General features: G+C 40.8%; 1 protein-coding gene across 4 annotated transcripts; it reads right to left on the bottom strand.

Moving 5' to 3' along the window:
• Positions 1-424: 424 nt before the first annotated feature.
• On the bottom strand, positions 425-25,180 carry LOC133167490 (dedicator of cytokinesis protein 9-like). Of its 4 annotated transcripts, XM_061298353.1 has the most exons (52): positions 24,906-25,169; positions 23,304-23,420; positions 20,757-20,846; positions 20,278-20,360; positions 19,559-19,628; positions 19,230-19,325; positions 18,748-18,882; positions 18,477-18,651; positions 18,309-18,364; positions 18,019-18,093; positions 17,795-17,935; positions 17,361-17,708; positions 17,198-17,280; positions 16,568-16,690; positions 16,400-16,479; positions 16,122-16,309; positions 15,659-15,724; positions 15,164-15,256; positions 14,905-15,016; positions 13,874-13,992; positions 13,636-13,722; positions 13,427-13,516; positions 13,226-13,341; positions 13,080-13,149; positions 12,868-12,993; positions 12,429-12,500; positions 12,202-12,348; positions 12,024-12,107; positions 11,829-11,940; positions 11,447-11,625; positions 11,167-11,274; positions 10,618-10,711; positions 10,131-10,237; positions 9,253-9,361; positions 8,878-8,944; positions 8,754-8,801; positions 8,360-8,496; positions 7,993-8,108; positions 7,651-7,788; positions 6,719-6,901; positions 6,529-6,642; positions 5,787-6,002; positions 5,658-5,715; positions 5,458-5,564; positions 5,062-5,184; positions 4,223-4,336; positions 3,803-3,949; positions 2,884-3,094; positions 2,419-2,609; positions 2,172-2,272; positions 1,918-2,056; positions 425-1,434 (listed from the first exon to the last, which is right to left on the bottom strand). In XM_061298353.1, exons 1-52 carry the CDS (start codon positions 25,020-25,022, stop codon positions 1,336-1,338), a joined length of 6,177 nt encoding a protein of 2,058 aa, XP_061154337.1. In that variant the 5' UTR covers positions 25,023-25,169; the 3' UTR covers positions 425-1,335. The 4 variants fall into 4 exon arrangements, with proteins under 4 accessions (XP_061154337.1, XP_061154329.1, XP_061154322.1 ...); XM_061298345.1 differs by having other exon boundaries at positions 5,458-5,715; positions 10,131-10,195; positions 24,906-25,172; XM_061298338.1 differs by having other exon boundaries at positions 5,458-5,715; positions 24,906-25,170.

Raw genomic sequence — 25,180 nt, 5'->3', positions numbered from 1 at the left:
ATTAAATTTCCCTGTTATTGAAATCTATTTCATTACCAAAGGTAGAAGCCATATTGGGATTTATACACTGATAAATAGTGTTGGCGGTTTGTCTAAAAAAATCTTTATTAGTCTGGTAATTGGGGCTGCTGCAGAGGGAGGAAGACAAAAAAAACATTTAAAAGTCATCCTCCAGATGTGTGTGTGTGTTTCATTCGAGGGGAAGGATGGGTAGTGTACTTATATTGTAAACATTAAGAGGAAAAGGTCAAAAGCACAATTTGTGAGTCAAGCACAACAGTAGCACAGTCCTATCTGGACTTGTTTGCACACTTTTCTTTCTGCTGGTTTTGTTTTGCATCTGTGCCCCTTTACGTGCCCCCCCCCCCCATCTAATTATCAGTTTACACCCCTGTCCTGAAGACATAAAATAAACAGAATCATATTTATTTAAAAAACACTTTATTTGAGGTACAAAATATTTTTTTGAATTAAAACAAAAGTATATCCTTATGCCTCAAATGGGGAATTGTCATGATCTGAAAAGTATTTGAAGGCATCATCAACTAGACAGAAATCAATTTGACCATGACAAGCCATCACGCACGTGTTGTGATGATCACAGCAGTTGAGTGCCGTGACGATATACAGTTTAGGTATTGCACGTGTCCGCTACACAAAAAAGGTACAATGGTGGCTTGAGACACAAGTAGAAGTTGTTACGTGACCACAGTGTACATCATAGCACAATCGGAATGTATTTTTAATAAGTGACAGATAGCACGCTGTAAAACTCTACTTTCTTACTTCATAGGACATTGTGGTGCTCCTTCTAATGTGAAGTCCTTGGCAGTAAAATACAGACATATGAATATACATGGAGATGTTCAATAAGTAAATTGCAGTAAAATTATTCATAGAGGATGAAGAATATATAAATGTGAGTATTGTTATATGCTCTGTTGATCACAAGTCAAAGCAAAAAATGCCCCCACTAAAATAATAATTCTATGAGGATCTAAAAAGGTTGCACGCATTACATGCTCCATAGAAATTATACAAGATGGAAGTATGGCTGTAGGCGGGAAAGCTCTCCAGTCTGTACTGTAGCTACGTGATCAATACTCGTAGACTGCTAAACACAACTGTTGGCCAATGGAAATTTCAAAACGTCAGTAACAATTCACTGTTGTCTCCATGGGAACCAAGAAGACAAGCACCTCCAGATTACAACAGGGGAGTGCATCAGAAAGAAATAACAAATGCCAGTTATTAGGACCGGCAATTTATTTCCGGACTTGAGTGGAGAGGTGACTGACTGCAAAGATGAGAGAGCCTGATGATTGATGTGAAATGTCAGAACATGGTAGAGCTGTTGGGTGTGCCACTAATGGCACTGAAGATACCCATTGAGTCTGACAAAGAGCTCCTCATGCCATCATTCACTGAGTTGATCTGGAAGAAATAGTTGACTATTAAAGACTAGGAAATGCGTTTGTTTTTTCAGGAAGACTATGCAGTTTAATTCGTTCCATGACAACACTTTTTATTTTGGATCATCTCTCACTTTTGAAATAAAAATAAAAATGGCAAAATAGCAACAAGTTGTTTAAAGGGACACACCACTGATTAATTTGGAAATTCTCTTTCCAAAATTTGATTAAAAACTAAAACATTAACCCTACAAGTACAACATGTATTTTATTTGCCAAACTGTCACTTGTGAGTTTTCACGTTTTCAGTCAACTCAAGCAATCATCATCAAGTGTCACTTGAATCAGGTCACTTGTATTTCAAGGCATCACTGTGAAGCATTTTTAAAAGTGTAAGAGCATATTGATGTTCGAGTCACATTTTTCAAGCAGTCTCTATTCTGCTGTAAACAAAAATAAATATGCCTCATCTTAAACGACTCTCCACCATTAGCATCCCGATTACCTGCTCATGCATAATGTTTGACAGCTCCCGGGTCAGATCCCTGTAGTTGGCCTTCATTTCATCATGATACTCCTGCTGATCCTCTTTAATCAACCGCTCATTTATATCCAGCGCCTGGCCGCAGGCCTCTGCAAAATGCCTGCCAAAGCACGGCCTAAAGTTTTAGTGCCAATTGAAAGTGACAATAAATCTATTCACAATGAAAGATATAAAAAAAGGTAATGGCCTACGGGAAGATGTCCCTCTAAACTTACCTGAAGACCTCTTTGAGCTGTTTGACCTTATTGTCTGGATATTTCTTGGCACTCGTGTCATCTAAGAAGGCTCTGGCATAAGCAAGAGGACCGGCGTTGACCTGGCGATGATTTGTTGATCATTACAGTACATATCATTGTTATTAGCAAATGTGTTATTTCTAAATCACATCCAAATTTTGTAAAAAAATTAAGTTGGACAGATCAGCCTAAAATGTTGACCAGTTATCTACAAATATACACGCACCTGAACACAAACGCTGCCTTGCAGTTTGAGCTGTAGCCGGATCATGTCCACGTCGGAGGCCGAGCACACCAAGCGCAGTTCAGCCACTTTTGCGCTCATCTCATCTATAGCAACCTCGATGGGGCTGAGGTCACTCTGATGTTGGTACATGACAGCGATTCGCTTCTTCACATATGGAAAACAGTGGGTGGCTAAAGGGGAAAATAAATGATATTGTAGAGAACTTCTACTTGTTTTGTTTGGCTTTTCTATCTATGGTGCTACATTGAGCATGAGAAACCATACTAAGGCCAACAGGACAATCGTCGATCTTTCACTCTGGAAAGAAGTAAACAGGATGAGATTTCTGATTTACTTCCATGCAGTGACCTAGGGTGAATAGCTGGGGGTCATTTTGGTAGACAAACACACAAGAACAATGTTTTTTGTCAGTCAGCACGTGGATAGAAATACTGTTCAACCTACTGGTGAGAATGGTCCGTCGTTTACACTGCTCCTCCACGCCACCCTGCTTCTTGCCTGACACCGTAAAGGGCGTCTCAAACACAAAGCGACGGATGTTGTGACTTTTTTCAAAGTCGGTCTTCCTCTCCTCCAACTCCTTGTCATCGAGGTATGGCACGACATGTGTCACCTGTATGTAGGCGTACTTGGAATCCAGGTCTTTTGGGTTTACCTGTGGGTTTACATTAGTCATCAATGCTGACAGAAATATTGGGATACCTGACAGGGACCAACTCAACCCATTTTTTTTTCTTTCGAATATTTTATTCCGTGCAGCCCAACTCGTCAAAACACAGGGTTCGTGGAATATGTATTACACAGGCAAAATCCACTTGTTTTTATCATTCTCTGAGGGCAGACATCTTTCCATTTGCTGTCGACTGAAAATGGCATCACAGTCGCCAGGTCTGAGGTCACAACCAATCACGACTCACCGGTTTTCTGAAAGTGAGCCATGATTGGTTGTGGCCTGAGCCCATGCTACTATAATGTCATTTTCAGTCGCCGGTAAGTGGCAAAATGGCCATCCCTGATAAAAATGGGTGAATTTTGTTGTTTAACTCGTATTCCACAAACACAGAGAGTAATCAGAGTGCTGTGTTTGGACTAGTGGGGGCACATTTTATTGAAAATAATATTTTGGGATTGATCTCCCCTTTAAAATAGACTCTGCACTGCAATGTGCTCAACTCAAACATACGTACTAAATCTTCAGTCAACGTGAAGAGTATCAGGGCCACGATCATGTCACTCAATGTAAACTAAAGTCACAGATTACTACAAACTAAATCCTACCAAATGTTCCCCTGGGACTATCACCCAACAGTAAGTAAGGCCCAACTGTTCATTTGTAGCGCTCTTTATGTAAACGTGTTCCCACCTTTCCTGAGTCCTGGATAATCTTGACATTCTCTTGACCAAACTTGTACGAGTAGAGCTTCACCAGCCTCTGTGAAATCTCTGACAGAGGTGTGAACTTTGGCTCCTTGTAGATGTATTCTTTGCCATCTTCATCCTCAAAGAAGCCCTACATGCAAGTGAGAGGCTGTTAGAAAACGCCGTTATCACAATTCCCTTTTGTCCTGTGCAGTTCTAAGCATGCTCATTCAAAGGCATAACATAACTAAAGCGTCTTTGGGTTTTTGAAAAGCGCTCTACAAATTTAATGAATTATTATTAATGCACATGTCTAGAATGTTTGTGCACACTTACAGCTGAGCTGGAATGGGATGTGAAAGAAATCAATAAGAACACTTTGGCACCACAAAACCATGAGTCACTCTTAAGTGTCGTGCATTACCTGTCCAAAAAAGGCCACTCTGAAGTATGTGCCCAGGAGACGTTTGCCGGTATGCATCACCTCCAAAACTTTAGTGTAGGCACGATGGAGGGTATCGTACACGTGTGTCAGTTTCTGCGGCACCAAAACACAAACACTGGATTGTTTTAGTGTTATTATACGCAGTAAATGTTTTGGTCCTTTCCTGGTTGAAGAGGCTGCTGACTGGCAGTGATAAGTGAGCTAACCTGTCAAGAACAACATTTTTTTAAGATTGGCAAGTCAGTCTTTGTCTACATCAGATATCTTAGCAATGGAGATATCGATCCATTTTCTATTCGACATGATCTGCTCTGGTTCACAATTAAGGAAGCTGGAGTAATCCTGTCTGATTCAGACAGATACCAGAAAGCAAGTACTGTACTGTACAGGGAATAAAGATGTTGTATTCGTCAGAAATAATATATAATATGCAACCTGCTGAAAATGGCAACGTTCCCGTTAATCACGCTGTGCGGTTTGTTTCATGTAGCTCAGGGAAACGGATTTTGGAAATAATTGGCACTCGAGTCAAGTCTCAAGATGGAGAGCACTCATAGCGCAGAAAGCCTTCACACCAAAAACTAACAGACTCCATGAGTCATACCGCATCTACTGTATAAACATTATTGGGTGTTACTGACAATATTTCCTTAGCTAAAATATCCATTATAGGCAGAATTAGGACTGGCCTAGGGCATCTTCTTGTTGTGTCTTCATCAGAACTTGGATTTTCAGGTAAATCTGTTTTCACTGTCCAAAATAGGGGTACAGTAAGAGTCTATTTGTCTCCCATGTAAAAACGGTATAAATTTGTGTACCTCAAAATCTCTGCGTTTTTCGTGTATGGGAATGATGAGCCTGTAGATATCAGCAATGAGCTCATAGCGCTCTGCATTCCAAAGACCATCAGCACACTCCTCCAAAAGCTCCATCAGAACCTCCTGTGCAAATGTAATCATTGCAGACTCATTTTATTGTCTTCTTAAAATTGCCCATTGAAGTGTGGTTCCCTGACACGACGCCAGAAGTGTGTGCAACCACACATGGACCACACCCTGTGTCAAAGTCTGTTTTGAGTTTCCCATCATAATTTCACAGCACAATTCACACTCTCGGCAGAGATAACGGCGATGGTACAGGCATTAGGTGACACGTGAGATAATGAAGAAAAAAATGCTGCATCAGTGCATTGGAATGACGCGTAGAACGCAGACCTCGTTAAAATGTACGTCCTGCATCCCTACGTCTTCCATCATGGCAGCTTCTTCGTCAATATTTGGAGTGATGACGCGAAAGGCTGAGCATCCGTGCTTCAACATTCCTTCCAAATGAAGAGAATGAAACAAAGCTGTACTTGGGCAATCCACAGTGTTGTGGGGGGTTCTAAAAATATCGGAGCAAACAGTAAGCTCACCTTTCCTCCACAAGTACTCGGCAACCAGAGCTGCAACGTGCACGTAGCAAATGGCTGCCTGAAAGTAAAGCAGACGAAACAGATTAGCTCCAAAGTGCAAGTCACTATCTGTTCTTTTTGTGAAGTCACCTCTGAAAGGTCGCCATTCTTGTTGTGGATCCGCGCCATGCTATCCAACCAGGTCTTGCGTAGCTCTGGTGTGCTTGTGTACGACTTGGCCAAACTATATTGGAGGTCCACCAACATCTCCGGGTCGTTCTCGTGCTCCTTCATTTGCTCGGTGGCCATTAGCACCGTTCTGATTCGTTTGGTCAGGTCTTTCACATCTGATGGAAACGCAGTGTGCTGGAAAACACAGCAGTGCACACTCAACTACATACATTAGTCCACTTAAGCATAGAAAATGTTCCTTTGAATTGATTCTAAATCTGGACTGCTACGTGAAGTAGAAGTCAACAAAACAATCAGAACTAACTGAGCTACCATTTGGTAAACTGAAATCACCCGCAGAAAGTGACACAAGACTTTAAGTTGACTACCTTCCCTTTTATACACTGCTGTTCTCATTCGGGTCAAGGGTAAGTTGGACCCTAGCCCAGCTGGCTTTATGGGCCAAAGGTGAACTACACCTTGGAATGGTCAGAAGCCTATTGCAGGGTTAATGGAAATTCAAAAAGCTGCTGCATTTGTGCTCCTGGAGGCTGGCCAGCGTGTACCTATTAGGACTGTGTACTTTATTATCCATCCAATCATTATCCGAACCGCTTATCCTCACGGCCATTTTTTAATCTGCTGTTTGTATTGGTTGTGTACAAAGCCGTAAAAACAAAGCTGATTTTATTGTATCATATATCACCAACCCACGACTGACCTTGATGCTTTGATCACCATTTGCACAGTTGTTAATAATAGACAGAGACTGCTGGAAGCGCGTGCTACCGATGCCGATGACATCGGCGATCAGTTGGCTGACAGCAATCACCACCTGAGCAGAATAAACAAAGCTGAGATACAAACAATGTGTGGACAGACCAAGGATGCTTTTCATTAGAAACCGGTACCTGCAGGTGGGTTCTGACAAACGATTTACGTCCGGTGTAGTCAAAGTTGCTTTTCATGAGGATGTAAAGGAGATTAGCGGCGGCGTTGCGGAGGGAGCTCAGTTTGGAGTTGCAACATTTCAATATCTCATAACATAGGGAGGCGCACATGTCAGCCCGGCCATCGAAAAACGCGCAGGGGAACTGGAGTTTACAAGGGAGAGAAAAAAAAGAATCAAATCAGAAACAAAAATCTGATTTTGCAGAACATTATAATGTGTGTCAGAAAGGTTCGAGGACTGGTGTTGCAAAAGACATTTGTAAATCCCCTTCAGTGCATCCAAGCAACTCTATGAAGTAATCCCGCATCGTTTGCTTCATTCAATAAACAAGGAAGGTGACTTGTGGCTACTTCGCCATGTCAGAACAAACTTCCCACTCCCCCAACCTGGCTTCATATGAGTTTTTCTCCTCTTTGCGAAGCTCAAGTAGATCAAGGGGACCCATTTTAAAAACATCAAGACGGTTGTGATGTCGGAGCTGCAGAGAATCCCGGAAGAATCCATCTAGCAGTACTTCCGCGCAGAAAACTCTTACAAAGGTCTTTTGCAATGCCTATCCTGGAACTTTTCTGACACATAGGAAAGGCCTTAGCGACACAGGATACAAAAAAATGGGCATACGTATTGAGAGGCCATTGCACATATAGTTAGGGAAGAAAATGTGGATCTGTGATCTGCGTTAAGCAGCCCACAACTCTCCAATCTCCACTTGTTCATCCCAAAAGTGTTTGCTCTCAAACTCTTTCACAGCAAATTCATTTAAATTGCTTGCTCTGTGCCCTCGTTAACAGTCATGCTGCGGTGAGAGGGAACTAGGAAGCCTGGCCTAATCATGAATTGATTCATGAATTAAAGAGTCCATGGTGTATTTGAAATGTCAAGACGGTTCACCTTGTAGATAAAAGTCCTCAGTGAGATGAAGACCTGCCTGAGAGCAGCCTCAGATTGAGCAATCTGCAGAAAGCACAGATGCACCTCAAATACTTTCTTCATCAGTGGGTTGTGGCCAAGATCTGAGTTCAGCTGGCTCTGAGGAAGGAAACAGGGGGGGTGTGAACATATTGCATGCGGAAAATAATACGATATAATTGGTTATATCTCATCACAGCCACAGAATCCACTAACAATCTGTAGAAAGAGTATTTTTGATTCAGTTTGTTTTCGAACTGATTTGAAATGTTTTAAAAGTCCCAGTCTTAGTTTTCACGTTCAAGGTATTTCCAAATAGTGTACCTTGAATCCCATGATGAAAATGCTCAGCGTGTCGAGCACAGTCAGACACACCTCTGTGGATACGTTGGCCTCCAGTAAACATTGGGTGGCCACATCGGCTTCTGTATGGGAGTACACTGATGGCAACAACACAAGGTCTTTGTAGATTATTGCTGTTTATGTGATGCGTCCTGAGATATTGCATGATTGCTCAATGTTGCTTGGAAGAAGATAAGTGTTATTGTAATTTGCGCAAGCTATCATTAATATTTGATTGCGTTTCTCGTTACAGATATGACACAACCCCTTATTTTCTTCTTGTTTTGACATGGATATCGAACCTTAGACTCCAGTAGTTTACAAGAACTTCGTCAAACGACAGTCTTACTGTTGTTGAGCGTGCACAAATTCTCCACTGCCCCAAGCTGTTGTAAGCGGGCATGCAGAATCCCTGCCCTGTTTCGAGACACGGGCAAAGTCAACGACTTCCTGTCTGGACTCAGACACATTGCCGTTTCGTGACTCCTGTTGGCAGCAAAACAAATGTGCGTCAGAATTGCTTTTACAGGAAACAGATGCGTAGTAGAAGAAAGCAATTACGTCATAAAAAGAAGCATCAAGCAATGTTAGTGGACTCTTACCCATGCAGGGGTGGTTAAGGGACATAGTAGAGCATTAACTGTTTTGATAGTTTGCTAGCAGCAGTAATGACAGCAAAAGGATTCAAGAACTCGAAAAAAATATTTCTTTATTTTTTATTTGATGAACAACATTTACTCCACCTGACAATGACTCGCTTCCCCATGTATCTAAACTGATGAAGGCAGACTCTGCGAATTGAACCGAATGAATTAAAGCATAAGGGCCACTTGCACACAGTGTTGTATGCTTTTGAGCCGTACTTACTCTAGTAGTGTCAAAAAGTCCATTAGCTGGGACGATGATGCTTTGTTCCAGTATGCATAAAGGGCATCTGAGGGGAATAAACATGAGCTGCTGTGTTCTTAATGGAACAATGCTTAGGCATCCATCAATTTCTGAACATCCTGTGCAGTCACAGTAATGGCTGAAGCCTAAAACTGGTTGCCAATCAACTACAGTGTGACAGTAATATCATAAAACACATGTATCCAGAGTCAAACACAATCAATAGATACAACCATACTATATAATGCAAGTTTTCGTCTATGCATATGCAGCAAATCAAAAGTGAGTCTGAATTGATTTTTTTTTCTAAATACTGATATATTGATACTACAAAGAAATTTGTTTTCTACGTACCATCTGACATGCTTTTGAGGACATGCAGAAAACACATGAGCAGGTTTTTGCTCTCATCTCGGTCCATTTTGTCAAAACGCAGCACGGCACTGCCCAGAGCACAATGGTTCTGATGCAAAAGAGTGGGAGAAAGTTCAATTGAAAATGAGAAAAACATATTCTTAGAAAATCAATTTCACTCAAAACCCATGAGCAGGAGGCAAAACAAAAGATGCATATTTGCTGCCAGGGGGAAACAAAAGACAAAAAAATACAGGAAGCTGAAAAGAGGTGCTGTAGCTATTTGGCTAATATAAAGCATACATGGCAAGTTTATTGAATATAACTAAACTTTAAACCTCTATAACCTAATGCACGCTTTAAACACCGGGCTCAACTATAACAAAATAAATAACTGTACATGAGGATAGATTCCGTCACTGACACTTGAATGTTAATTAAAACATTGCACCCAGATACAAGTTTAAAAACAAACAATTCGTGAAGATGAGATGACAAGAATTGAACTTAAAAGTTAAATACAACAGAAGGCAGTCATTTCTTCCCACGCCACTAGAGGGAGCTCGCATACCACTGGTATGAAGCAGAACTTGGCTTTATAAGGTCCAGGGGGGAGAGGAGCCCCATGCAATCCATTTTCTCCACGGTTTATCCTCATTAGTGTCGGGGTTGTGCTTATCCCAACCCTAGACTGGTTACCAGCTCGCAGAGCACATTGACACAGTGACTCCTACTAAATTTATCCAAGATGTTAGAGAGGTGGGGCTATGGGGCATCTTTACCTGAAGGCTAATCACACAGCAAAAAAATCTAATAGAACTGTTCTGTGTTTTGAAGAACAAGAAAAAATGCAGTGTGCTATTGGTGGCACTGTCTACCTTCTCGGAACTCTTTTCCAGCAGGCTGCTGTCAGAGTCGGTGGAGACCAGGGAACCTCTGGAGTCTGCAAGGTGAATGGCATTGGGAGTGCAGCTGTGAGGAGAAGCTGCAGACAAATCAAGGTTAGCGCACAGCTACATTAGAGGCTCAAGCTAGAATTATCAGCACTCAGACATGAACAAATGATACGATATTGTTCCAAGCTAAAAAAAAAAAAAAAGGGGAACTTCAGACAGGACTCACGAATGAAACATTGTGGTCTAAAATACGTAGACTAAGATTGGAGATGTACTCTTACCTGTGAGTGTATCAAAAATAAAGCAGGAGTCCAGTTGTTTGGTCTGAGAAAATTATCCTTAAAGAACTTGTTAAGTATTGTGGAGCTATAGCAATAAAATGGTTTTCACCATTTCAGTTATTCCGTGCTATGAATTTAAAATCCTAGTGTGCAGCCATACCCAGAAGATGGTCTCAGAAGGAACTCACTTGCTCCAAAAACATCTTTGTGAAGAGAACCATCGATGCTATGCTTTTGGGGGGTCACCAAAGAGTTCGGCACAAGTAAGTCCTCTCGTGGTTTCTGGCAATTAGACACAGCAAAAAAGACAAGGGTGCGGCTGTTTTTCTTCACAAGACGAGCCACATTTTAAAATGACAACTTTGGCTCTGTCAATAAGTTTGCTCATAATAATCACAATTGCAGCAGCACAGTCTGATTATAATGAACTCGTGCGCCTGTCTCAGGTTGGAGATTCTGGGTTCGAATCTTTGGCCTGTGTAAAGTTTGCATCTGTTTTCGTCAGCTTCCTCCCACACTACAAAAACATGCATCTTCGTTTAGATGAAAACAAAATCTTCTAAGGTGCCCTGAATGATACGCTTAAACTCACTCACGACTCAAGTCAAGACAAACACAGTGGAAAATGGCTTGACAAAAAAATAAAAGACTGATTTTCAAAATGAGCTTTTCTACTCTCTAGCGTCGTTGCACGTCTCGCTGCCGTTCCTTGTGATACCATCAGATGTCTCACTTACATTGTGGTGGCTTGGAAGGATGGACTCCTTGCTTTCCAGCCTGTGTGCGTTCTCCTGTAGTAGGCCAAACAAGGGAAGGTACAGGGTGGCAAGTCTGGCCTGATGGCTCTGGAATAGAAGTTATTAGATGAGTCATTCCAGACTTGGAGAACCAGTGAGACTTTTCAAATAATTCATGCACAAAATAAAGGAATTTACTTGTGGAGCTGGGCGTATCAAAGAATGATTTACCTGGTTTTCCGACTACTCAATTTGACTAAAGTACGAGCTTGACACTCACTTTGGCAGCGTAGCGGTCATCAAATGCGTGTTTAACCATCAGTCTCTTCAGAACCTGGATGGCGATCTGCTGGACTTCTCGGCTCTCTTGTAAGGCGCTTCCCACCTCCCTCAGCAGAAGACCCACCAGGAAGTGGTTTCGACAGAAGTCATCAGTCAGTGAGTAGTCCAATTGAAAATCTATGAAACAAAATGAAAGCAAATGAAATAATCATACTGAAGAAAAAAAATTCATTTATGAAATAAATAAAAAAGGATAATTAGCTGAAACTCTATTTCATACTTGTTAATTTGATGCACACACTTTTGGGGATTATTTAAAATGACTGCAACTCCATCTTGAAGATATCCACGGCAGTAATAAATACTGTAGTCAAATTTACCTTGGAACCTGTGTATGCGTCCTTTTCCAAGTGGCATGGGAAGATTGAGTGGGATGTAATGCTCATGGTTGCACACAATTCTCAGAAACTCAAACTTAAACTCATACAAAGTCTGGAAGAAAAATATGTGAAATGTTATATTCTGTGGCTTTAAGGCCATTCATAACAAAGTCTGAAAGTGCTGCATTTCCAAACCTTGGGGTCACCAGGTATGAAGCAGTTTGTGTAATTATTGATCTGTTTGAACACGAAACCACGGTCCATAAAGGTGAAGCAGCGCTGGTGAGGGAATAGAAATAACAAAACAATGTTTTCACACACCTTCAACAAAGGAGAAAGATAGTTTGTTCTAAATTCCAGGTTTGAAACCAACCTTAATGAAAACTGCTAGGCTGTGATTAGCATTGCGTGCCGCATCCAGGTTGTCTTTGTATTTCTGTGTGATGTGAGGCATCAGCATGTTGACCAAGATCTCAACAGCATGGTAGAAGGAGGCAGAAAAATTCTGCTTTCTTGACACCTGCACCAAGATAAGAAATTAAACAAATAGAATTTCAATTTGGGACATGGAGACCAGGGCTCTTACAATAAAAGACTTACTTTGACTCGACCACTCTCAGCGAGATAATGAGCCATTGATTTGACCAACGCTTCAAAGAAGTACCAAGAATGCTGCAATGCAAAGTAAACATTTGTTAAAAAAGAAGCAGGAAAAACAACAACAACAAAAAAGAGGATTACTTAATTTCTTGGTCTATTCATGTTTAAAGGTTAATATAGTCCAAACCTGTGGAAAACGAAAAAGTAGCAAAAACATTGTAGAACATTCTCAAAATAATCCATTTATTTCAAGGTAATTTACTTATTTATTTTAAAGTTGTACAAATACCACTATCATTGTATGTATTTTTGTTTGAAAAATGTCAGAAACTCTACTTAACCTTTCTAAAGAAATACTTTGGAACACATTGATGATTGCTTCTTCACTTCCACATGTATCAAGGATATTTTTTAATAGCTAGCTGTGAATATAGTTTACCTTCAGTAGCTTGTTTCTTGTTAGGAAATCTGTGGATGGCTTCAGAATTGCTGTCATGGCTTTTGTCACCTCCTCGTGAACATTCTTTTCATTATTGGAGGAATACGGCTCTGGTTTGAAGACAAACTGTTCAAAGGAGAAAAATATGTCATGTTTTCGAATGGAGAAAGCATTGCCGTTGTTTACGTTGTATCCACAATACACATTGCAACCTTGACATAAGACCTCAGGTAATGCTCAAGCCCTTCTTCGTGGCATTGCGCTACAATGTGCACCATTACCCTAATGGGAAAGAGAGATTGTTAAATGGGAAATAAAAGTGCAGTGTAGCCCACGGTGCAGAGGGTTGTGGCCTCGCCTCGTCACATTGACAGCCACATCTTCATGCGTGGCGCTGGTGAGGACACAGAACAGCTGGTTGAGGATGGTGGGAAGAAAGTTCACCATGATATGCCCTTCAACCGCGTGGAGACTCTGGCAAAGAAGGGAGTAGTTGGCATTTATTACGACATGAACACATGGCGAGTCTCATTGTCCCTGAAGAAATGAAATGTGTAACCTTTAGGAATTTCACCAGCCCGCCCTCTGTTGCTTGTTCTGACACTTTGAGGCTTTCACAGTGGTTGAAGAAGTTGTGCAAGTGTTGATCCTAATGGAATTCGGAATTGTTGGGGAATTTTAGAAGAAATAGTGAATGCTGAAGATCTTAAATTAAAGTTTCCAAACAGCAAGCAATGAGAGGTCTTTATGTGGTTATTGACATGATACCTGAGTGTAAATTGTGGACACAAGATGTGTTGAGACTTTGAACAGCGGCTTTCCTCCATCAACCCACTTGATGTCCAAGGTAGAATGCTGCAATGACAAAAGGTATACATGACTAGAATAGTTGGTGGTTCGTAAAGGCTCGCAATCAAATCCCACTGGGTCCTTTCAAATCGGAGTAAATGGAATTGTGTAGCTAATGTCCTTTACAAATGGACTATTGTTCATTTATTATTTTTACCTTTGTGATAGCATCCTGGCAACTGAGGTAGCCCGCAGGCAAATGAGCAGCCACGGGTAGCTGCTGTTCACTCATGTTGACCCGACCATCTCTTAGCAGAGGCCACCATGCTGAGCCCACTGTAGGAACAAAGCAGATATTTTTACCAGTCCTCTCTGGATAACAATAAGCATGAAACTAAAAGGGTGAAGAAATACCTTATGGATTTTTCATCTTTGTGCTCTTCAATATAGTATAGTATAGTATAGTATAGTATAGTATAGTATAGTATAGTATAGTATAGTATAGTATAGTATAGTATAGTATAGTATAGTATAGTATAGTATAGTATAGTATAGTATAGTATAGTATAGTATAGTATAGTATAGTATAGTATAGTATAGTATAGTATAGTATTATTTTGTTATTTATTTTGTTATTTATTTTGTTATTTATTTTGTTATTTATTTTGTTATTTATTTTGTTATTTATTTTGTTATTTATAATTCATTATTTATTATTTATAATTCATTATTTATTATTTATAATGTTATTTATGCATCTTATGTGCCCCATGAAGGCAATTCATGTGCGTCAACTTCGTATTGCAAGCATTTTTGTTACCAGTCCCTTTCTAAAGTCAAATGAAAAATAGTTGAACAATTATTTACTGGCTTCTGAATTTGTACAGTTTAAATTTTATGATATAGATTCACAGTCATAATGTACCTCCAAAAGAAAGCATAAATAACTACAATGTGGCCCGCAACAAGGACAAGTTCAAATACATCTATATAATAAGTTACCACACATTTGTTCTTGGTAATTTACTGCTAACACGTGTATCCTTGAATTCGGACCAAACGTTGCCCAGCACAAAGCCAAATAAAGTCACAAAATGAATGTTGCCTTCTAGGTAGATAGTATCATACTCTGCAAATTCCCAATTTCCCCACCCTTTGACCCACTTCCACAGCAATGGTACGAGTTCATTGTCTTTGGCAATATTTTCACCAATTTAGTACGTATGTGGTGCTCGAGGAACAGCCTACCTGGAGTCTCCACCACATCTTTCTTCTTCTTGTTGCTGTCACAGCTAACGTGATAGAAGGTGAAAAGAAGGTGGTGCTTTTGGTGCAGCTGAGTCGGCAATTCTATCTTTATCTGGGTTGCGAGAGAGTTAGCGATTTCTAAATGATAGTTTTTCATTATACTGCAGAATAGACAAGTGGCACTGGAAAACAGTCTCATCTTGTCACACGAGCACAAAGATTACTCGAGTGATCCATTGTGCTGAGACGAAAACGTCACCTCGTCATAGAATTCGGGGTTCTGGTGGTGGTGCAAAACAGCTGCGTAAGCTTGCTTGGTGAATAGAGAAGTTCCAGAACGACCATAGATGCGCTGAGGTTAATTGAAGAAAGCAGATATGGTCCGTTAGGCTAAAACAAAAAGACTAAACTCATCTGAAAACTGAAAATACATCAGACAAGGTGTATGGCAAGCATGGCTCAACTACGACATCTACAGTAATTTCATCCTTTTTTTATATTCAATTTGTCCACTAGCCACAGTAACTTGGGTTAAGACTTGAAAATCACTCATGATTTGTATCCCTCCCTCATGTTAAAACAATTTTCCATTAAGTGTCCATTTAATCAATGCCAATGAATCCAATTGTGTCATATTGCTTATATGCCAATTTCTGAACTCATATGCTGATGTATTTATTTGGTGTTTTTCTCTGCCAACTACTGACCTGGCAAATATTTTATCTCTGCAAAAAAAATCCTCATGCAAACATACCCTTAGCGGCTGGGCTTCTTCTTTGTCAGAATCCTTGAATTCAATGCAAACTGCAATATTCCTGGCCTGAAGAGAGAGGGCATACATTGAGGGATGGATGACTAGAAAATGTAAAAAAATAAATAAATCCTCAGCCTGTGACTTTCAGAGATGGGAAATGCAGTAAAAACCCTCCCATAGTTTCACAGATGATTCTACTCAACCTTCTATAGGGAGTAGAAGCACCAGTGGAGCACCTGTGACTCAAGCCAAACTGTGGCAGGGTATTTACTTTCTGGACCTGGATTTCTAATTTCTTCTGAAACGGCAAAATCCCGCTGACAGCTAAAATAAATGGAAACGGAAATGTCCCAGACCAGTGAAAAAAAAATATTGCGGAAAATGAAAGCTGCATATTTCAATAACAATGGGGCAAATAAGAAGAGGGAAGAAAACTCTTTCAAATTGGCTTAACTACACATACCTTAGCAAAAGATTTCTGCCCATCATATTTGAGGTGCTTTGGGTGTACATAAAGATGGTTTTTATAGATGGTAAAGGGTTGGGAGCACTTGGCTATGGTGGGTACAAATTCCTCCACCTCCAGAGCGGCGCTGCTTGACCCATTTACGTCAAAGTTCCTCAAAGGGATGTAGGAGGAAGTGAGGCAATCTGCAGTAGGGGGACAAGAAGGTGCTTTGATATAAAGTGTCTTTTGGTTGAGGATTACATTATTTTTGTGTCAACATTTCGTAGATTTACTGGTCACATCCGGGGCCACGCAATCAATGGTTATATCCAGGTTCCCCAACAGCACAGGGAGTTTAGCCATTTTTTCTGGTCTGTTGGGAGAGTCGAATAATGAAGGAAAACAGATGGAAGAATATCTTGGAGGGATATTAGCATATAGAGAGTGAGGGGGAAATTTACTTTCTAAAGTCAGCGAGAAGTTTGAACATGTCGTCATCCGACAACTTGCTGCTGTCTTGACGGTAAAGAGCCGAGAAGCGAGCGTTTTTGTCCAAAGTTCCCGATGCATCTTTGAATACGGGCCTGTGAGAATAGATAATGCCGCAGTGAAAATGACAGTTCAGTTTAATATCTCGGGTTTTAGTGTAAATCACGTAGATCCTCTTCTATGCAACATTAAGTCGGACAGAAATTGCAGCGAGCAATGGAGCTTGGGAGCCTCACTCTGACCTAATCTAGCTGACTTGTGGCCCACACAAATGTCATAATAATGGTACATATGGGATGCTTGCAATATATCTTATGGCATGATATCTTAAAGTGGACTAACCTTACTAAATTAAAATTTTCGAGATTCAAGGAGAACCAAAAATCCACTGCATCCAGGTGAACCCAAATTGGCAAATTGTCTAAAAATATTGAAACACTGAACCATTAGAAATAGACATGAAAAATTTAGAGAAGGTCATATTAAGTTCATTTGGAAATGTTGCAGCACATTCTAGGTTCAACCAGAAATTTCGCCTGGAATCTTAATAACCCGGAAATTTGGTAGTGTTTGGAAGTGTTCAGTGGGGGAAAAAAAATGACCTTGCAGACCAGGCGAACGGCATTCGGTACCGGCCCAATCTGCTGCAGGCCGTCTTTGCATTCTTCAGCACCCTTTGAGCCACCTAATCAGGACAGGAGATTGTTTTTTGGGTAATAAACAAATCAATCAAGGAGGTACATGCTGTCATTGTCATGCGGGCACCTTTGTAGAGTCTGAGCTCTTCATGTAGGGTTCAGTACAATGGGTGATACCCCCTTGGAGGACCTTCTCAATCCTCGCCACTAGGAAGATCTCAGGATGGGGGCACGTGACTGAAAAGATCCCCTGCTTGGGGTATTGGAGAGCTGTCTCCGGAAACCCGCTGGCCAGCCTTTGGCGGCCAAAGGGGTCCTCACCCTGACAACCGTTCATGTGCAAGTCGTGGCCACAAGATGAGCCTGGTGTCATTTGTCGGACCGAAGGGTGGTTGAGATCCACGTGGAAATCCGCTGAAATTTTTCTGCTGTTCTGAACATCAAAGAGGGACAGAACCACATAGAAAGGTTCCACCTTTCATGAGAGAAAGAAAACAATTAAATGATTCATTGAAATCTAAATTTGCATATCAACAAAACTACTTTTGTACGAGAACGTACATTGGTTATTGGTCCTGCTTCGTTCTCTGCAATGCAGCACTGTAGGTTGAACAGCAAGTCATGACAGCTGACCAAGATCCTTTTCCCGAATTTCTCCTCAAACTGATGCACATCTGGCTCAATGCGAGTGAAATCCAGTTTCTGTGAGCAGAGGCACCCTTGCCAGAAAGCCGTGGCAGCCATAAATCATGAACGGAACATATCATTTGGATTTGACACATTACCTGTGCGTCTGGGTCCAACGTAAACAACTTCAGCCTGGTTTCACTCCTCGTTTTAAACTCAATATTGCTGGCCGTCTGAAATGAAAGCAAAACACCAAAAATTCAACAGCAGCGAATAGTTGTAAAATTGAGTTTCACTCATTTTCATTCTTCTCTTGTAATGAACAGTTATGATTTTTTTTTTCTAAATTGCTGCACGGTACAACGCTAATGTGCCTGAGAGAAAGTCAGATGAGGCGCTAACAAGTAAAGCTCCACCTAATAGATGGAGCAGGAAAAAAACAACCCACCTGGAAACTGTCCTGAAAACGTCCAGAGCAGAGGTCGGCTTTTCCGTCATCCTCATCTGTGGAGAAGATCAAATAGAGTTATTTTGCTTGATAATATTATGAGGAACTTTTAGATGAATGAATGGAAGAATATTATAATATGACAAATTTGTAGAAAAAAAACCACACCATCTTCTAAGTCCATGTGATGTTTCTCCTGCATGGCCTGTTCAAAGCTGCTGTGGAGAATTTTGTTAAGTGTACTGATCCATTCCTCCATCTCCAGTTCACTCTCTGCAGCCAGCAGGAATGTGCTCTTATCCTGCATCTTCAGCTCAAAGCCAAACCTCCTCACTTTATTGTTCTGGAAAACCAAGATAAGAACAAAAAAAATATCTGACTTTTTTGGGCATATTTGCTCATTTGTGTGTATTTGTGTGAGCGGCGCTCCTCTCCTAACCTGAACGACCCCCATGCATGAGTCAAGGAAGATGGTTCCTTTCGGTTCCTTGGAGGTGTTTTCATCTTTGTAGAAATTTAGATTGTATGATCCATCTCCGAGTTGAGCCAGATGGAAGTATCTTCTCTTGAAGGACTATAGAATGACAATTTGCAATGAGGCAGTGGTGGTAAGAAAAAAAAAAGTTAGAGAAATATCTTCACACATAACTGAAGGGAACAGCTTGTGTTGTTCTATAACTCCCTAATCCATGATACCCTGACCTAGACCTCATTAAAGACAACTCCAGGTCTGAAATCTCCAGTCAGTGTCGAGACAAACCCTTTAAAGCAAAGTTGCAGGCCAGGAAAAGCATAAACATGAGCTGGAAGAAGATAAGAAAATAACGGCCTGTACTGATCTTTAAGACCTGAACAGCTAGCTCTGACCGACCCTGGAATGGGACATACACTATTTGTGAAGAACATTGTTATGGTACTCACTCGCATAGTAACACTGATTGCACCGTTCATGTTGCCTTTGTACAGCCAGCCGTGTTTAGACACTCCTCCCTTGTGAGACCCAAGAGGGTCTTCATCCTGCAGGAGGGAGTGCCAAAAAAACACATCAAGGCTTTTACAAAAACATCCTAAAATCCAAAGAAAACAAGTCAAAGCAGATATGCAGTGTCCATTCATATTCAATTACTAGGCAAATTTGCTGAATGTGCATTTAAGATGCTACTAAAGTTGATTTAGAAACAATTAGGAGTTTCTATGGGTGGTCTGAAAAGGAAGGAGGGTGGGGTGGGGGGCATTGTAAGATTTGTTACCTCATCTTTTTCCACATCTTCATCCACCTCAAAAAGATGAGTGGCCAGCTTCTCGGGTCTTAACACTTTACTGAAGGCAAAAGTAAATTTGACCTGATTTGACATATTTATTAAATAACAGCACATTTAAGAAATACATTGGTAAATGATCTCTTCATCATGGCAAAATGATTTGATACGCTTCACTTTTTCAAAGGCACTTGGTGCAGGAATGCTTGTCAAGTATTTTGTTGGGCGGTTGACTCTTTGACCTTTATTTTTTTTTTCCAAAAGCCAACTTCCTCTGGGGATAAAGTCAAGGCCAAGGCCAGTGTTTGTTCAGTCTTATCTTAAACATGACTCTCAACATCTGGAAAAATAATCTCCTCAGATTCATCTTTCATTCTGAGTTTTTGCATATTAATTAATTTCAGGTTTGAAATTTTATTGTCACCGATTTTTAATTGGAAGAGGAATGGTTGTTGTGCAAGTGAAAAAACGTGATCTAGCAACACTTTAGAACTTGTAATGAATGATATCAAGGGTTTATAGCAATATATATCAGTGGATGATAACCAATACAACCTCTATTGTTTTGAATTGTAGCTCCAAAACAACAAATTTCCCTGTGTGCTTTAAATCCGAGATAAAACATTTGCAAGACCTGCAAACTTCAGCTGTGCATCTCTGAACACATTTTGCAGATTTAACCCGACATCCATCATATGCTAAAGACTTACTTGGGAAGCTGTCGGAAGTCCCCAGAATATTCTTCATACTTGTAATTGACCACATGCCAGTCTGACTTGTATGTTTTTATGCACTGTGGAGGGACAAAGTAAAATTATGCATTGTAGAATAAATATATAGGTGCCCAAATACAATGTACCTACTTAAAGATATCTGTTTTGTCAATTCATAACATGAGGAAAGAGGCACATGTCCTGAAAATATTCCCATTTGTATGCTGTCATTTATGCCATAAACTAAGGCAAAATGTGTTTTCCACTTTCAATCATGCCGCACCCTCATCACAGTCAGCTGAAACATGCGTAGCATCAAAAACAACACCCATCTGCTGTGTATTTCACAGAGAGTGGAAAAGTTCAATCCCAGGCTAACATTTGCAATCATTTCTGTTTCATCTGAGCCGCTCGACTCTTCTTCAGCCTTTGAAACCAAAATGAACGTGTTAGCGGGGTTCATGTGGTGTTTTTACCTCTTGGACAAACAGTGAGTGTGTTTCTTGGTCTGCATTTTCTGGCACAGTGGAAAAGACAGTGCGGCCCTGGCGCTTCAGCGTGCAGATCTGATGAGACGAGCACAAAATGAAACAATCAAAATCTCCTGCTCAATTTTGCTCAGAATCAAATGATAGTTAAAAGTCACATCAAGTCATTCGGAAGCAGAAATTAACTAACGTTTTGATGTAATCTAGTAGGCCTGATAAACGGTTCCGGTTGTAGAGTCCCTGCGACTGATTTTTATGGTTTTATAATTGGAAAAACATCAACAGTATATTAATTTGCAGATTCTCCTGCTAATTCGCAGAATCCAAACCTACCACATTTTGTTCTATTGAATTACCGTAATTTTAAGTCGCACCAGCCATAAAAAGCCCAAAAAAGAGAAAAAAAACATATATATGTATATAAGTCGCTCTTGAGTATAAGTCGCCCCCCCCCCCCCCACCCAAACTATGAAAAAAAACGCGATTTATAGTCCGAAAATTACGGTAGATTCTCCTGAAGATTTGTAATTTCTCAGCATTGCCACATAGCGGATGGAAGTTTCAGTGTAGGATGCCCAGTTCAAAATCTCTTTAACCTTATTAGACTTATAGAGCCAGACAGGGGGAAATCAATGCTGGAGCCGCTGGGTTTGGGCAGTACAACACCATTAAATGTTACTCAACACACGCAAGTTGTGCTGGAAAATTGAGCTACAATGACCTAGATTTGTCATTGCTCTTAAATGACTCGTATGATGCAAGAAAGCATTATTTGCACTCATTGATGAGTAGACCATGAGCAAAGTAATATTTTTAGAATTAGCGTGGCACCGAAAGGGCTTTTTTTTTTTTTATAAAAGAAGAAAAAACATCTCAGCTTGTCATTCCAACTAGAATATGTAAACGCTAACGTGATAGTAATGCCAAACATTGCAACGGTGTGAAGACTCTATTGTTTAAGGAGTCTCGATGAAGGACGGGCACTTATTTGTCGCCATCTTGCCACTCGCGCCTCGTGTGGGCTCAAGAAGCCGCTTTGATTGGCCATAACTCAAGTCGTCTCTGACCACTCCCACAAAAGCGCAGCCCTCCCTCTCGAAGCCTTATTGATCTGCGCTCATCCACAAAATGATGAACATCAGGTCTAACCCGCCTCCGCAGACAGCAGTGCACTGTGGACAAGTGAGTTTCTAGTCAAATTGGCATGCATACTTTTGAACCGTCACAGCTCTAAACCCAGATCCTAGTAAGTAAGCCTTTTCTTGAAGAAAAGGAAATGCAAGATCATTCAAAACGAAACCTCACACACACACTCTCATCAATCAATTATGGTCCAATTAAGAACATTCCTTTCCATGTTGGACTTTGAGCAGCATGTTCCAAAAGGAAGAAGGGCTTGATGCATAAAAGAGGCACGAGAAGGTTGGTATCTTGGCAGCTAAATGAAGCAGTTCTAATTTCTTTTCTTTTTTCCACAGTCAGGCCACAATCTTCTTGTGCGCTCACATGCACTTGCATGAGGGCGGATTGTGTGCATGTAAACTCCTGAGAAACTGCCAACCTCACAGCCCCTTTCCCTTCTCCTCCTCTCCTTTATGTGGCCAGTGATGGAAAACATATGGCAGGTTAGGCAGGAGAGCACAAATTTTATTTTTGAAGCTTCTGTCCACTTGGGCTTGTGAGCACCAGCTCACCTGCGACCCTAATGAAGACAAATAGTATAGAAGATTGATAGTTACGTCTGGTTTTGAACAACCTGCACCAAAATATTCACATCTGTCTCAACTTGCCGAATAGATGTCGATTGCTGCAGCTTTTTATCTTTTTTTTTATTTTATTTTTTAGTATGAAAGGAACTCTCATACTTGGTGATGCTAAAATCACAAACTCAAAGCTATAGAGTTACAGAGGCTACTTGAGGATTTACTATGCCGGCTAAGCCCACACTTATCTCCTAATGCCAAATCGAATATGCAGCAGAAAATGGGCTGTATCATTGTGGCAGCAAATCGGCTCTGGCTGGTAACATTACATTGTTTTGCAAGTAAAATGCTGTATTGTGAAGCAAAGGGTTGAAAATATTTACAAAAGCGTGTATCAAATACAGTTTTATCTGATAATTGTGTATGAATGCTGGCAAATTAAAGAAGCCCAACAGTGGATATTATACCCATCACAGCGTTTTAACTATGAGTAGTTTTGTAATCACATTTTAGGAATCTGATTGGATGTTTGGAAAAAAATTGAGGAAGATGCCATTTTAACAATTTCTGCCCATGATCTTACGTTTGATCTATTTTGTTGCAAATGTTGCGGGGAAAACAAGCAAAAGTCTCTAGACTGCTCGCTATTATTGTTGTTGTTGAAGATAACCGAGTCATGATTATCCTAAGTTAAACTTAGTTATGGTTCATGCCCGCATTTTTGATATTTGCATGTTATGAAGAGAACAATAAACAATACAAAACTGTTGACACTGTCAATCCCTAATTAAAGTCACCGTTGATAAATAATGTCGGAGTAATGAACTTTTACCTGAAAGTCATCCAGGGGGAACTGTAGCATGTCCCGCAGAGCATCACTCATTATATGCATTTTGTTTTGTATGATCACACTCTCATAGTCCAGGGGGTCGATGACCTTGGGCTTGACCTGCAAAAGTAAATAATAGCCTGGCATTAACATGTGGCAAAACAAACTTGTGACCGGTAACTGTAAAATGTGTCAGAGAGCTTGTTGTTAGTAGGAGAGGGTATTCTTGTGTGGACAAGTTGCCATTGTTCTTTCACAAGTGGTCATCAGTTGGAACAGTTTGATAAGTGAAGGGAGCGATGGAGGGATGAGCCAGTGCGCACGGGTGCATATGACTGTACCAGTCACTATGTCATGATCTCAAATGCAAAACTGTAATTAGTGGAGCACTCGTCTCATAATTAGAACAATGGACTGGCGCCGGGGTGAAAAAAATACTACTGCAAATACTTCAAGACTCTACTTCAGTAGATGCTTCAGGAATCTGCACTGAACTTGCGCAAATACTTTTCATACAACATATCTTTACACAAATATCAGCACTCTTTTCTACTTTGTACTCTTTAGTTTGCACATTACGTTTTCACTTTCATATTTCTACTCATTCTTGTATTTGCTTTTAATTGAATATACCAAATCATTTATCCTTACTCTTCAGAGAACCACCTCGCATGTCTCACACATGCAGACGCAACGAGAGGCGAGTGAAGCTGCAAGTGTGACAAACATCTTGCCAGCCTTTACAGTAGTTGCCTTTTTTCCCCCCACAACACATTAGAAATTGTCCCCCATCTCCATCCGTCAACATTCAGATGGTATCAAATATTGTCAAAATTATTACGCAAGGTTGTTTTAAAATGTGTCAAATCTGTTTTTAATGAACTCTTAAGCCAAGGTAGTAGAGCATCCCCAATTTTTTGTGTTATGCGAACAACAAATTGAAACCTTTTGCCATTGTGTCAAAAGCATATGGTGCTGCTGCTGCTGCAGTGACATGCATCTATTTTTCTGGTAAAGCGGGTGTGCTTCAGTTACTTCTGTCTGAAAGCGCTTGCAGGCAAATAAATGCCAGCTCCTGATACGCCAATTTGCCGAGAAGATGTTGGCCTGAATAAGCCCTGCTATTGACTGGCAATCAGTTCTGGGTAAACATGTTGTCTAAAATTGGGCTGCGATAGGCCCCAGCAATTGTTAGGTACATCATCATCATTTGGATTGTTGACTGGCTATAGCACTGATACCTCAATCCCAAAACGTTTTCAAACCAGATTGCCATTAAAGACCTATTGGATGGTCAATGAGTGATATTTTTTTTCCTTGTCTGTGTGTTCAAAGCATGTGTGAAGTTTTTCAAACTTCCAGTATCTGTGGCACAGGAAGCAAGGGAGCTCTAGTTCTTAAAAATAAGGATCAACATTCAATCCCCTTTGGGAGGTATACCCTGGAGCTGCTATTTCCCTTTTCCGTCCAGTTGCTTTTTAAAGGCATCTTCAAAGCTCCTCTTGAAAGTCCATCAGAGAGATGAGGAATGTGTTTAGAAACATTCAGATTCGATTACTGTTCAGCTCACTCAATGAAGTGTATGGTGGGTGAACATCAACTTACCAAGGATACCTGTGATCCAGCCTCCGCCTCCGCCTCAATCTCAGTCAAGCACTTGTACTTCTGGGGTGACTCTATCACCATCTCCCGCTTGGGGGCTTTTCCTGCCCGGCTCTGCATGGCGCTCAGTGCCCGATACCGCCGGTCCGTGATCAGGTGTGAGCTTCACTTCCCTGCACAGGCTGTCATGTTGTGGGGTGGACTGTGAGAGCTCCAGTGAACTTTTTCTTCTGTTACAATGCCTCCTGAGCTCTCAGCGGAGGGCCCCTCCCACCTTT

Source organism: Syngnathus typhle, linkage group LG2 (assembly GCF_033458585.1).
Source record: "Syngnathus typhle isolate RoL2023-S1 ecotype Sweden linkage group LG2, RoL_Styp_1.0, whole genome shotgun sequence".
In the NCBI taxonomy this organism is placed as follows: Eukaryota; Metazoa; Chordata; class Actinopteri; order Syngnathiformes; family Syngnathidae; genus Syngnathus; species Syngnathus typhle.
The sequence above is the reverse complement of the archived record's forward strand: the minus strand, read 5'-3'. Positions and strand labels throughout refer to the sequence as shown.

Coding starts and splice junctions, on each gene's coding strand:
- LOC133167490 (XM_061298338.1), bottom strand. CDS start 25,022: ATGCAGAGCCGGGCAGGAAAAGCCCCCAAGCGGGAGATGGTGATAGAG. Junction 7,789..7,992: donor TTTTCATCATGGGATTCAAG/GTACACTATTTG, acceptor TTCCTTCCTCAG/AGCCAGCTGAACTCAGATCT. Junction 2,273..2,418: donor AAGGCAGCGTTTGTGTTCAG/GTGCGTGTATAT, acceptor AATCATCGCCAG/GTCAACGCCGGTCCTCTTGC.